The sequence below is a fragment of the Poromitra crassiceps genome (genome assembly GCF_964638095.1).
Source record: "Poromitra crassiceps genome assembly, chromosome: 9".
NCBI classification, from domain to species: domain Eukaryota; kingdom Metazoa; phylum Chordata; class Actinopteri; order Beryciformes; family Melamphaidae; genus Poromitra; species Poromitra crassiceps.
In genome coordinates, this window is record NC_139630.1 from 39,262,668 (window position 1) to 39,276,596 (window position 13,929).

Below are 13,929 nucleotides of genomic sequence, written 5' to 3' on the forward strand. Positions count from 1 at the left end.
TCTCTCTCTCTCTCACTCACCTGCACTATCTCTCTCTCTCTCTCTCACCTGCACTATCTCTCTCTCTCTCTCACCTGCACTATCTCTCTCTCTCTCTCTCCTGCACTACCTCCCTCTCACTCTCTCTCACTCTCCTTTCCTCCATACCTCCCTCCCTCACTCATGGAGACAGGTTGGAGAAAGTCTGAGAAGAGTTGTACTGTATGCATCCAGAGACAGCGGTTGAACTTATGATTGTATTTATCACGCCATGCAGGAGAATTTCATCTAATCTCATTACAGTACATCTCCTGTGTGCAGCAGCAGCAGCAGCAGCAACTAGGAGATATAGTTGGTAGCTGATCTGTCGTTTGTCTTTTGAAGTCAAATATCATGACATAATCCTGCAAGCAGAGAAGATGTATACTTTAGATATACGGCGATAATCTCATGCGGCGCGAAAAAAACGGACAAACTTGTTAAGTTATGACCTCCCCAAAGGAGGTTATGTTTTCGGTGCCGTTTGTCAGCAGGATTACAGAAAGAACGACTGGGCCAATTTTCGTGGAACTTTGTGGAAGGGTGTAGCATGGGCCAAGGAAGAAGCCATTACATTAAGGCCTGCACTCTCCCAGTGACCTTCTCGTTTTGAAGTACAGACGGTCTCTGGAGCATTCAAAGATTGTGGGAGAGATGAACTTGAGAGACTAATGGTTTCAGGACATTTACTTGGTAAAAGTCAAAGAGAGTTTCTTGTCTCTCCTTCATTGTTTTATGATGATGCTATCTTGAAAAAAGACATATTGACATGTATCAAGTCAAATTTATTGAAACCATTAAGATTATCTGTCAGTGCAGTGAGATAATTTGACAAAAAATATCCTCAAAATAGCTTGATAGGTCTGACAAGTAAAAATCGCTGTACAGCGTGTCATTTTTGCAGTACATGTATTGACATTGAAATACTAGTGCAGTGCCCGTTCCCCTCCCTCCCCTTCCCCCCATTCACAATTCATGCTCTCCTACTCCTCACCCCCCATCCTCCCCCTGCTTGCACCGCCCCAATCAATCAGATTTGAAGTCAATCGGTCCTCGAGATAAACCACTTTTTATGTTATGCCAGTAGGTGGTGCTATGACTATTTGCACAGGATTCCCAGTCTTAATGATTAGGAGACTGTATTTGTTATATCCAGGCTGTAAGGCCTACATGGGTTACATCTAGACCACAAAGCACCTGGATGCATAGTGTCTGGCTTACCCCCACGCCACCCCAACCCCAATCCCCCCCCCCCCCTTTCCTACTCTTCACCTCCTTTTTTCTACCCCTCTCTCTCTCTCTCTCTCTCTCTCTCATTTTCCATTCTCTTTCTTCTGGCCCTGGGGCATTTGGGCTCCACAGCACCGCATATATCCAATTATACCGTAGCTCTGCGCGTGGCGGTGACACATCGATTGACACGAGCGACATCCAGTCTTATCATGGTGACATAATGCGGTGCTGGGCAAGCATCGTTAGCCTGATCAGCCAATAGCAGTGCAGCTAGTTAGACGGCCAAGGGCTGGACATGGAGCTCCGGCTCTAATAAAGATATCAAAAGACAGGGAGGAGGGAGCGTGAGAGAGAGATAGGAAGCGAGAGAGAGAGAGAGAGAGAGAAGTCTGTGTGTATGAAATGTGTTTCGGCAGTTGCATCGGGTTCATGTGGGGTGACCGCGCCTCAAAGCATCAAACATCAAACTCCATAATCCATGGTCTTGTTGCAGTGCGACTACACTGCAGCCAGCTGTCAAAGCTTTCAGTGGCTGGATGGCTGTTTAAGCCATGTGATCATCTGATCCGTCAGTCTGCTTGTTTGCTGTGTCAGTGTCCTCAACTACAGTGGCAGCTAGCTTGAATTGCCGCTCCCAGCAGGCAGACATACCAAACAATTGCACTTTGTGACACCATAGATAAGGGACATTACTTTAGAGAAACTAAGACTTCTCCATGCTTTATTAAGAGGCTGAATTGGATTAATGTTATGTTATGTTATGTTATGTTATATTATAATAATGGCGGCGTTCACACACAACGCGCTCATTTGAGCTGCCAGCGTCTTTCTGCAATTCACTCTCTATGTAAGGACGTGCTAAGTGCGCTCCTCTTTCAAGGAACGGATCAGGATAGGCCCTGTCATGGACCTGTCATGGATCTGGATGGGCCCTGTCACGGACCTGTCATGGATCAGGATGGGCCCTGTCACAGACCTGTCATGGATCAGGATGGGCCCTGTCATGGACCTGTCATGGATCAGGATGGGCCCTGTCACGGACCTGTCATGGATCAGGATGGGCCCTGTCATGGACCTGTCATGGATCAGGATGGGCCCTGTCACGGACCTGTCATGGATCAGGATGGGCCCTGTCATGGACCTGTCATGGATCAGGATGGGACCTGTCATGGACCTGGATGGGCCCTGTCACAGACCTGTCATGGATCAGGATGGGCCCTGTCACGGACCTGTCATGGATCAGGATGGGCCCTGTCATGGACCTGTCATGGATCAGGATGGGCCCTGTCATGGACCTGTCATGGATCAGGATGGGCCCTGTCACGGACCTGTCATGGATCAGGATGGGCCCTGTCATGGACCTGTCATGGATCAGGATGGGCCCTGTCACGGACCTGTCATGGATCAGGATGGGCCCTGTCATGGACCTGTCATGGATCAGGATGGGACCTGTCATGGACCTGGATGGGCCCTGTCACAGACCTGTCATGGATCAGGATGGGCCCTGTCACGGACCTGTCATGGATCAGGATGGGCCCTGTCATGGACCTGTCATGGATCAGGATGGGCCCTGTCACGGACCTGTCATGGATCAGGATGGGCCCTGTCATGGACCTGTCATGGATCAGGATGGGCCCTGTCACTGACCTGTCATGGATCAGGATGGGCCCTGTCATGGACCTGTCATGGATCAGGATGGGCCCTGTCACGGACCTGTCATGGATCAGGATGGGCCCTGTCACGGACCTGTCATGGATCAGCCAGCAATTCAAGGTGGCTGCATCTGTATTACAACAATGAGAGTGACATCATTCCGACGTGTGCTTTTGGAATAGGTTGTGCCCCGAAGCCAAACATTCTCTGTGGGACTTCTTTTGGCCCATTTCGGATCTACCAGTGGTATTTATAGGCAAATGTTCTCATACTTCTTTGCTCCACTTATGAGCCCTCTTTAGCCAAAAGGTAGTTTCACAGAATCTACAGGAAACACATTCCCACTTTACTACTCTAAAGTTTGTGTTCGAACAAAACAAAGGCAAGATGCTGCTATTAAGTCCCACGTTTTAAATGTTTGCTGCTTTGCTGCTGCTGAGGAAAACACTGTAGGACAAACGCAGGAAGAGAAATTCAGGTTGAAGTATAATATTATTTAAGAGCATTATATTGTATGCAGCTGGGGCAATAGCTGTAAATTATCCATTATACATCAGTGTCAATCCTCATAAGGGCCATTACATGGATAGCATTTTGAGACCATGTTAAAAAAAAAAGTAAATTTTAAGAGCTTCAGTCCAAAAATGAGATAACCGACCTTTCAGAAAAAAGTTACGTCTAGCTCAATAAACGATCTGCTGGCATGAAAGAAAGACTGACTGAGGTAACACATTTGAGTTACTGGCAAGTAGCTAACAAGTTGGCATGCCAACACTTTAGGCTTCAAAACAAACGATTTTGAGGTTGGATTGATGTATAGTTTTAGATGGGAAACACCTCTCGGATCCAGAAAGTAACTCACTCCGACATTCTTTCGCTCACTCACTGTTAGCCTATGTGCCCCTCGTGGCCAGTAGGAGGCAGGGTACACAGGATTTTAGGTGACTAAAAATGGATGGATAGTGTTTTTGAGGGGGAAAACATTGTTTATATTTGTTTCTTGTAGAATAATGTAACCCTCCGCTTTGTCCCGTGTGCTGGCCGTCGTCACAGCTGATAGCCATGTTGATTGTTTCCACTGGCTGAAAAAGGTGGTCATGTATCATGCCGTCAGGTTGCCACCTGTACACCTGTGCCCAGCTCAATCCAAGCCAAGCCACATGGCTCCCTGGGTGTGCTTGGCACGCTATAGCCAACTAAACCCACCTGTTAGCTAGCCCAAGCCAGCTAGCACTACTTAATCCCATTTACAGTGACAGCGGGTTCAATTATTCAGAGTTCCAATGAAAACTCTTCCAGTATGCATGAGGGCGTCTATAGATATGCCTCCTCACATCTCGCAGCACTGTGTGTGCTTTGTGCGCGCGCGTGTGTCTGAGTCTAAGTGTGTGCGCGTGTGTGTCTGAGTCTAAGTGTGGGTGTGCACCTGTGTGTCCATGCGTGCGTGTGTACTTGTTTATCCCACAAGCTTCACTCCTCATCACTGACGTCATATCAGACTGAATAGTGCCATTGTGTGGCTCTGTTTGCTTTCCACTTTTAACAATGTTGGGCAGAAATAATAAGTGGATGTGGGAAAATGCAGTTATTATTGCTGATTCTCGCGTCTGTCTGTACATTGTGAACTAGAAGAAATAGCGCGTGTTCCTCAACCCCCCTCTCGTCTACCCCCCCCCCCTCCTCACTCTCCTCCCAAACCAAGCAGGCAGAAATGGCGAAATTCAAAGATTATTTTCTGTTAAATAGTAAAGCAAGAAATGCTGCTGTATGTAAAGTAGTCAAGGCAGTTAGGCAGATACACTTACAGCCCTCTGAGCACGTCTTGAAAAGTGAATTAAGGACAGAGGGTTTAGCGGGAGAGCAGGGGGTTGGTGAGGATCACTGCCCTAACAAAATCCATCGAAGCTATTATTGATGTCAACAAGAAATTGATGAGTCTTTAGCCTCCCTCCCTCCCCACTCTGTCTGTCTCTCTGTTTATCTGTCTCTCTGTTTGTCTGTCTCTCCGTTTATCTGTCTCTCTGTTTATCTGTCTCTCTTTTTGTCTGTCTCTCTGTTTGTCTGTCTCTCCGTTTGTCTGTCTCTCTGTTTGTCTGTCTCTCCATTTGTCTGTCTCTCCGTTTGTCTCTCTGTTTGTCTGTCTCTCCATTTGTCTCTCTGTTTGTCTGTCTCTCTGTTTGTCTGTCTCTCTGTTTGTCTGTCTCTCCATTTGTCTGTCTCTCCGTTTGTCTGTCTCTCCATTTGTCTCTCTGTTTGTCTCTCTGTGTGTCTGTCTCTCCGTTTGTCTGTCTCTCTGTTTTGTCTGTCTCTCCGTTTGTCTGTCTCTCCATTTGTCTGTCTCTCCGTTTGTCTGTCTCTCCATTTGTCTCTCTGTTTGTCTGTCTCTCTGTTTGTCTCTCTGTTTGTCTGTCTCTCTGTTTGTCTCTCTGTTTGTCTGTCTCTCTGTTTGTCTCTCTGTGTGTCTGTCTCTCCGTTTGTCTGTCTCTCTGTTTTGTCTGTCTCTCTCTTTTTTTTATTATGTTCCCGACAGTGGAACAATATGCGGCGACCTTTGCGGAGATAATTCTATTACGCAAGTTGAGTAATTGCTCTGGATGTGGGAGACGGGTGTCCGCGCTGCTCTTCCCCATTTGGCCCACAGCTCCCATGTCCTTGGATCTAAACTCTGGCGGTAATCATAGAAACTGACAGGGAAGAAGGGAAGACAAAAAACCAGATAGATGGAGAGAGAGAGAGAGAGAGAGAGAGAGGGGAACAAAAGAGGAAGAGGAGACGGAGAGAAGAGGGGGATGAATATGAGACGACAGGGGGAGATGACAAAAGCGGTGAGCCAGAACCAAGCAGGATGAAAATGCTATAAAAAGGAGTCCCCTTTTCTTTCTTTTTTGTTGGAGTGGGGCGGGGGAGGGAGGGGGGCAGCACTGAGCACAACATGTACCTCGAGATGATCCAAGTGGCTCCTACAATGGCCTGTGTGGTGCAAAGAGCCCGTAAATGTCCTTTGTATCTTGTTCCCATAAGTACAGGCGCAGAGTCACAAAGTAGCTGCCCGCAGGGGTACACAAGAATAAATGGACAGACAGTGCTGCTGCTCGCCTACTTCCTTTTTTCCTCCCCGCCGCCACCTAGAGTCTAGTTGGCTACATTGGCGAGGTGCACTGCACAGAGGGCACAGAGGCTTCAGGCTAACAATCCACATAGACATAGTGCGGCTTTTACTGGCGGGGGAGAAGAAAAAGAAGCACTTTACTTTGTTCAAGTTTGTTCATTTGGACAGCAGAGAGAGACAGAGGCAGAGTCACACAGGCAGCCAGACAATTACTGATATTTGCTGCCAGCTATCAGAGAGAGCGAGACAGAAACAAAGAGAGAGAGAGAGAGAGAGAGGCTCCACTCCCACACTGTTAATTAGAAACTCTCTCTCACACGCACTGCTGTGCTCACTGAATAAAAGACACAGTCATGCACGCACGCACGCACGCACGCACGCACGCACGCACGCACACACACACACACACACACACACACACACACACACACACACACACACACACACACACACACACACACACAACACACACACACACACACACACACGCACAAACACACTCGCAGCTCTACGCAGTTTTCGTCCTTCAATTGAACAGCAACATTGTACTACATTGGGTTTGGCATTGTTTTGGAGATTGCAGGATATTCTCTGTGAGATGAAGAAGTGTGGAGACTGGCTGTGCGCTTGCAGGAGGAGAGATGGAGAGAGAGCGAGGGGGGGGAGAGAGACCATGAGCTTGCAGGAGGAGAGATGGAGAGAGAGCGAGGGGGGGAGAGAGACCATGAGAGCAAAGGCAGGACAGGAAAATAAGAGCAACGCTGATTTCATGCTCCGGGGGATTGCATCTCATTTTCTCCTAATGCAGCGGGACAGCGTGCGGTCTTGGTTTTGGCTTTACTGCCACCTAGTGGCCCTGTGTCTGCGCTGCTCGGCAGGACGCGCGGGCTGTCATGTGCCTACAGTAGTCAACAGGGAGGCACAGAGGAACATTAGGTCAATCCGTGTGAGACAAGCTGGGCCTTAGCTTGGGCAGTATTGCAGGCCTGTGTGTGTTCTGAAATGGAAACATGGTTCCAGTAAAGTATTCCTCAGCTGAAGTGGCTACGTGCCTGAAGTTTCTACATGCCTGAAGTGGCTACGTGCCTGAAGTTTCTACGTGCCTGAAGTGGCTACGTGCCTGGCTTTAGTCTCTGGCTTTAGTCTCCTTTCTCCCCTTTTCTCCTTTCAATCCTTTTAGCATTTCCTTGCTTGCTTCTAGACACAAAACAGCAGGAAGTCCCAGTTTCTCAAAAGGGACAAACTAGAAGGCTGTGAAGGGCTACATGGACACACCAACAAAGTGTTTGTTTCGAGGAGGCTTCCTCAGTCTTTTTTCTTTTTCTCTTCTTGTTTCTAGCAGAGGGAAATGAAAAGGACTGGCTAGTAAAAAATAAATAAACTAATAAATAAAATAACGAAACAATTAATTTAGAGGAGAATACCACTCAGTTAGCAATGTCATTGTAGAGGGTGGAACAGTCCAGCCAACATACAGTACTGTATTGTATAACTTATATAATATAATTGTTCTACCAGCAACAAGAGAACTAAGACTTAAATGTGATATCATGGATGGAGATGTAAAATAAACTACGGAAGCCTGTGTGTTTCAACAAGAAGTAATTTATATCCATGTCTATATGAAATCAATGCAACCTCCTAAGTGAAAGAAAGAGTGAAAGAAAGAAAGAAAGAAAGAAAGAAAGAAAGAAAGAAAGAAAGACGGACGGACAGATAGACAGAGACAGGCGGACTGACAGACAGACAGACAGGCAGACAGACAGACAGACAGACAGACAGACAGACACATCGACAGACAGACAGACAGACAGACAGACAGACAGACAGACAGACAGACAGACAGATCGACAGACAGACATGCAGACAGACAGACAGACAGACAGACAGATCGACAGACAGACATGCAGACAGACAGACAGACAGACAGACAGGCAGACAGACAGACAGACACACAGACAGACATGCAGACAGACAGACAGACAGACAGACAGACAGACAGACAGACAGACAGACAGACAGACAGACATGCAGACAGGCAGACAGACAGACAGAGAGACAGACAGGCAGACAGACAGGCAGACAGACAGACAGGCAGACAGACAGAGTGTGTCAGTAGCTGCAGGGGGTGGATGATTGGGGGATGCCAGCGCTCACTGAGAGCAGCTCTCCTTACAGCCAGCACCACCTCATTAGTCTGGCCCAGCAGCGCTATGCCCCCGCTATTAACCGCTAACTGAAAGACCGCCAAGCGTGATTACTGAGGGGAAGTCCCCTGTCGTCATGGCGATGAGAGAGCCCTGGTACACACACACCCACACCCCCTCTGACCATACGATAGCACTTTGAAGGGCGTTTGATGATAAGGACGATTGAAGCAAAAGTGGATATTTGACACGTGGTCAGTCAGTCACAGGGCTTGAGTCAAAGCCCAGGCTATAAATGCTGGAGAGGCTACATCAAACAAACCTGTTGCAACAAATTACCCTGCATTGCAGCAAAACAGCCCGACTCTCCAACAAGTCTCCACGGCTTCATCTAAAGCTCACAATCAGGCTTTCCACACCACTTTCATGCAGCGGCTCGGACAATACTTTACGGGCAAATGAGTGAAACGGCTTCTGAACGCCCATGCAAGCATCTCCTTGACTCAAGGAGAAGGTACTCACGGTTGCTGAGTGGCGCCCCCCGGAGTGCATGTCACGGCTCCACAGGTGCAGCCCCTTCAGTTGGGTATAAATGTGTGCCAAAGTGTGTGCGTGTGTGTGTGTGTGTGTGTGTGTGTGTGTGTCTGTGTGCATGTGCGTGTGCATGTGCGTGTGTGTGTGTGTGTGTGTGTGTGTGTGTGTGTGTGTGTGTGCGTGCGCGCGTGTTTGTGCCAGTGTTGTAGTCAAGTCACTATATCTCGAGTCCAAGTCGAGTGTCGAGTCCCCAGAGTCTCTGTCGAGGCCCTCTACCTGAGTCCGAGTCCGGAGTTCCTGAACATGAGCGTGAATGTGCATGTAGTTGCACAAAATTGAATAATGTCACTGTATTAATATACTGCAGCTATCAATAGTTTATGCCAAATTATTGGGGGCTATTATAAAAACAAAAAAAACAAAAAAACAAACAAAAACAAAAAACTAACAAAAAAGACCTTGTCTCCAACTTCCGAGTCCGAATGCATGAATGCTTGAGTCCAAGTCCGAGTCATCATTGATCAAGTCCAAGTCACAAGTCCTGCAATGAGACTGGAGTACGGTTGACTTTGTACTGATGTGTGTTTCTGCTTCAGCATGTCTTTGTATATAAGTGGGTCAGGAGGACAGGTGTGTATAGGCTTGGTTCAGGATGTGTGTGTAAATACTGGAAGTGTGTCAGGAGGAGGTGTGTAGGCTTGCTTGTGCCTGCTGGTGAATGAATGCACGTGAGACATGGAGATCTTAAAGCCAGTAGTTACTCACGGTCGTTGCAGTGAGTCCCCGTGTAAGATGTCATGGTGCAGTCACAAGTGAAGTTCTCCCACTGCTGGATACACACGCCCATGTTGGCACAGGAGTCCTCCTGGCAGGTGGTACTAGGGCCTGGGAGGGAGGGAGGGAGGGAGAGAGAGAGAGACAGACAGAGACAGAGACAAAGAGAGATACCACAGGTGCAGAGTCAAGCAACAATAGGAGGCGCTACTGAGCTGAAACATTGCAGGACCCATGCAGACGAAATGCACTCTAGAGAGAGGCGTACAACATGTGTGACTAGAAGAAAGAACAAGGAGCAGACAGTGCTACCGCAGGAAGCCCGATCTGGATCTCACTCAACCGATCTGGTGAATCTGGTTCCATGCTGGTTACAGCGTCAATGTGGACGCACCAGGTTTTTGCTTTGGTTTACAGAGGCTGAACAGCACGCATCTCAAACAGTGGCAGCATTGGCGTATACAATGTGTGACGTTTGAAGCTAGACTCAGTTCAGCTTCAATATGCAACACTTTGACTTTCTAATTGCTGGATAGGCTGGTTGCTAGCTACAGAAGAAAACACAAGAAAAGAGCATACCATCGTCATCAGGTGAAAACCTCATAACTCTAATCTTTCTGATTTCCATGGTGTAACTTCCGTTAAACCATGAACTATGAACTGAGAAAATTCTGGATTTAACAAACCTTTTCAAACCAATTACAGTATGCTCAAAACTGCATGGCCATCAAACTAAAAACAAATCTTAGTTACTGTAGATATTTATATACAGTCTATACCTAGAGGCCATTTACACCTGGCACTAATATTCGTTTTCTGTGATCAGATTGCAATCGGATAGTGCTTGACCACATTAACCTGATTTAATTTACACCTGGTATTAATATATGTGTCTCCAGTGTCCAGATTGAGATCTGATTGCGATCAGATCAGGCAAGCTCCATAGGATAGAGCAGTAGAAAAACGGCGGTGACTGTTGTATCTGGATTGAGAGGACGCACTGCATTTACACTTGTTTTCAATGTGGTCACAATGTGTCCCTTCCCTGACCACCTCCGGAGGTGGTTTGGCCGATCAGATCTGATCAGACCTGTCCTCAATGTGTCTTGGGGGCATTTACACCTGTACTTTCAAGTAGTCAAGCACTACGATTGCAATCTGATCACAGAAAACGCATGTTAGTGCCAGGTGTAAATGGCCTCTTAGTTTCTGAAAATTTGGGATATAAGGTTTTCACTGAACAACAGTGATATTCACATTATACTATATTCTGATCCTCAGAACATACCACTGCGGATGTGTGCCTAGTTTTGGGTTGCCGTGACGTCTTGCGATGACACTGTCAACATCCCATAATTTCCTTCTTTGGATTGTGTGTGCAGGGTGGAGAGACGCATGCAGTTTATATCATTCCAACAAGTACTTTGACACAGTTCTATCCAAGTAAAGCTTAGAGCACTGCATTCCCTCTGTGAACAAGCAAGACGAGACAGGAACAACAACTTTTTTTACAAATGATTCATGGAGAAGATTTGAGTAAACTATACTCATAAAATGAGATAAAAGTGTTTCCATCTTTTTTCCAAACATGTGTTTCACGGTGAGAATATACGTCGTACACTAGACACACTAGACAGACAGAAATCATGAACAGCGGAGAGAGAAAGAAAAAGTGCCCTTGCGAACACGTAGTGCATAATCCTTGAGTATGCACTTCAGAGAGTTGCGGAGGGTATTCAAAGTCAAACCGCATGTGTGTTTGCCATTCTCCTACACCACACATACTGTCGCTCATACTTTTGAATACTTCTTCTACTGTACGCTGAGGGAATGCAGATAACGACAAGTGCACGGCATCGATAACGAGATAGTCTACACAGTACATAGATAGACACAGGGGAACACCCGATCAAAAGACCTCCAGATAAGAAAAAGAAAAAGAAGAGAAATAAACAGTCCAAATAAATGGGAGACAAATGCAAGTCAATGGTGTTTGAGAGCAATTGTCTTGTGCGAGACAACGTGACGAGAAGAAGCATTTGAAGTGGAAAACAAAAAGAGCAAGTTTGCCAGCTGAAAGTGCAATTACTGTGTAATGGACGCTAATGGTAGTCAGCCACGCATCCCCAAGCTTGTGTGTGTGTGTGTGTGGGTGTGTGTGTGTGTGTGTGTGTGTGTGCGCATGCCTGCGTGTGAGTTTCTGTATGTATGATGTATGTACAGTACATCAGTGTTAGGGCTGGTTATTGTTAGAAAAACCCTTAAAGTGATACCGATACCAATAATATATATATATATATTTTTATTGCTTTATATCGCTCGACTTCACCACCACAGACTGTATGGTTTTGAGCTTCTGCGGTAGTGGGACAATCACAGGCATTAAATCATAGTCCGCTTGCGGTGATTGGCTGCGAGCAAAACCCTAGAAATAGTATTTTCTTTCTAGATCTGTATACAAAAAGGATGGAATGCAGCAGGTATTGTTTGACTGAAGGAAGTTTCGATACTACTTGGTGCTGCGTTATTCATCTTAAAGCCACGGTATCGAGTACTGATACCCAGCCCTAATCAGTGTGTACGTCAGTGTGTGCTTGTTGGCGTGTGCGTGTGCATACATACGTCAGTGTGTGCTTGTTGGCGTGTGCGTGTGCATACATACGTCAGTGTGTGCATGTTGGCATGTGCGTGTGCATACATACGTCAGTGTGTGCATGTTGGCATGTGTGTGTGCATACATACGTCAGTGTGTGCTTGTTGGCGTGTGCGTGTGCATACATACGTCAGTGTGTGCATGTTGGCATGTGCGTGTGCATACATACGTCAGTGTGTGCTTGTTGGTGTGTGCGTGTGCATACATACGTCAGTGTGTGCTTGTTGGCGTGTGCGTGTGCATACATACATCAGTGTGTGCTTGTTGGCGTGTGCGTGTGCATACATACATCAGTGTGTGCTTGTTGGCATGTGCGTGTGCATACATATGTCAGTGTGCGCTTGTTGGCATGTGCAAGTGAGTTTTTGTCTGTGTTTGAGTATTTCAGCGAGGGGTCACTCGCTCTCTGAAAAACACTTTCTCACCTTGCCTAAGAAGCAAGCATGACGGGTTTTTGAAAGAATGAGAGAGAGAGAGAGAGAGAGAGAGAGAGAGAGAGAGGCTAGATACATCCGTGACTGTCTCTTTCTCTCGTCTCTGCCTGTAATACTGTACATCACAACTGATCTTCTCATACCCAAGTACATGACTCCCACAAAATGTCTGCCTCTGCTTATAGGCTGTCTTATCATGTGTTCCTCTCCTTCACCTGTCTCTATGACTGGCAGATATACGTACGTACAGTAATATTATCTGGCCTGCCGTGTCATAAGAAATGAGTTAATGAAATATACTCCATCTCATCCCATCATGCTAGCACAGTGAACACGATAGAATAATCTGACTTGTTTTGTTTAATACTGTAATTCTGTGTAAGTTCAAATATATTCCTTCAACACCGAGACCGGGGCTGAGCTTGGAGGGGGAAATGGTATCTGGCCGTGCAGCTACAACACATACCAATGTAAAAACACACTGTAATATTTGTCGGCGCTGTTGCCATGGTGATAATCAATAATTAGTGAAGACGCACTCGATAATAATTTTGAAACCTTCATCGCTCTACTGAACTGTGCTCAATAGAAAGCTCAATGTTCAATTTTGTGGTTTGTGTAATACTGAGGTACCAAGGCAGGTACAGGTATGTATCAAATCTTTCCAAATGATTAAGTGATGACAATGTACAGTAATTATTCTGTCTCCACACAAGGGATACCATTGTGCTATTAGCATAAAGTAATATTGATAATCACGCAGTTTACTAAAAATATAACACGCTCATTTCTAGCGCTGCACGCTTCGCACTGTACGAACCGCGCCACCGGCCGCCTTATTATAGTAGTGAGATTGATCAGGTATTGCCTTCGTGATATCTATGTAATTCTACACTTACTTCTCTGTACTACAGTAGGTGTCCATAATATGATGTGCTACCAATATAGCATTTCCTCCAGTGTAGTACAAGTACAGTGTGGCACTACAGTACTGTATCCCCTATTCCAAATTGGCTGCTTGAATGAATGTCAGTCAGCTGCATCTCTCTCTGTCTGTACACTGTATTTGTGTGGAGGGTCACTTACTGTATACCTCTCCTCTTTCTTCAGCCCCAGAGAACATGTGAGAGATCCACATTCTGCTGAAAGTTTAATGGGCCAGGCCTGACCCGCTAGCTGTGTGCAGCCAGCAGAGCAGCCCATCTTTATGGATAAGCAACATCTTGTGTGTATTGCATCCTCGCCTCCATATTCATCCCATCTGCTTTGATTCATAGAGCAGTGTTCTTCAAGCCTCACTCCCTCTTACTGCTTTCCAAAGCCCAGCTCCTTCCTTTGCCTCTCTCAACCTTTCTCTCGCTTTGCTTTGCAAAG

At 46.4% G+C, this 13,929-nt stretch overlaps 1 protein-coding gene across 1 annotated transcript in view; it reads right to left on the bottom strand.

Moving 5' to 3' along the window:
* Positions 1–13,929, bottom strand: part of nrxn3b (neurexin 3b) — a gene marked incomplete at both ends in the record, with an annotated part of 373,896 nt that overhangs the window by 208,523 nt on the left and 151,444 nt on the right. Inside the window, one exon of the mRNA XM_083643677.1 lies at positions 9,460–9,579. Coding sequence (XP_083499803.1) covers positions 9,460–9,579 — 120 coding nt within the window. The remainder of the gene's footprint in view (positions 1–9,459; positions 9,580–13,929) is intronic.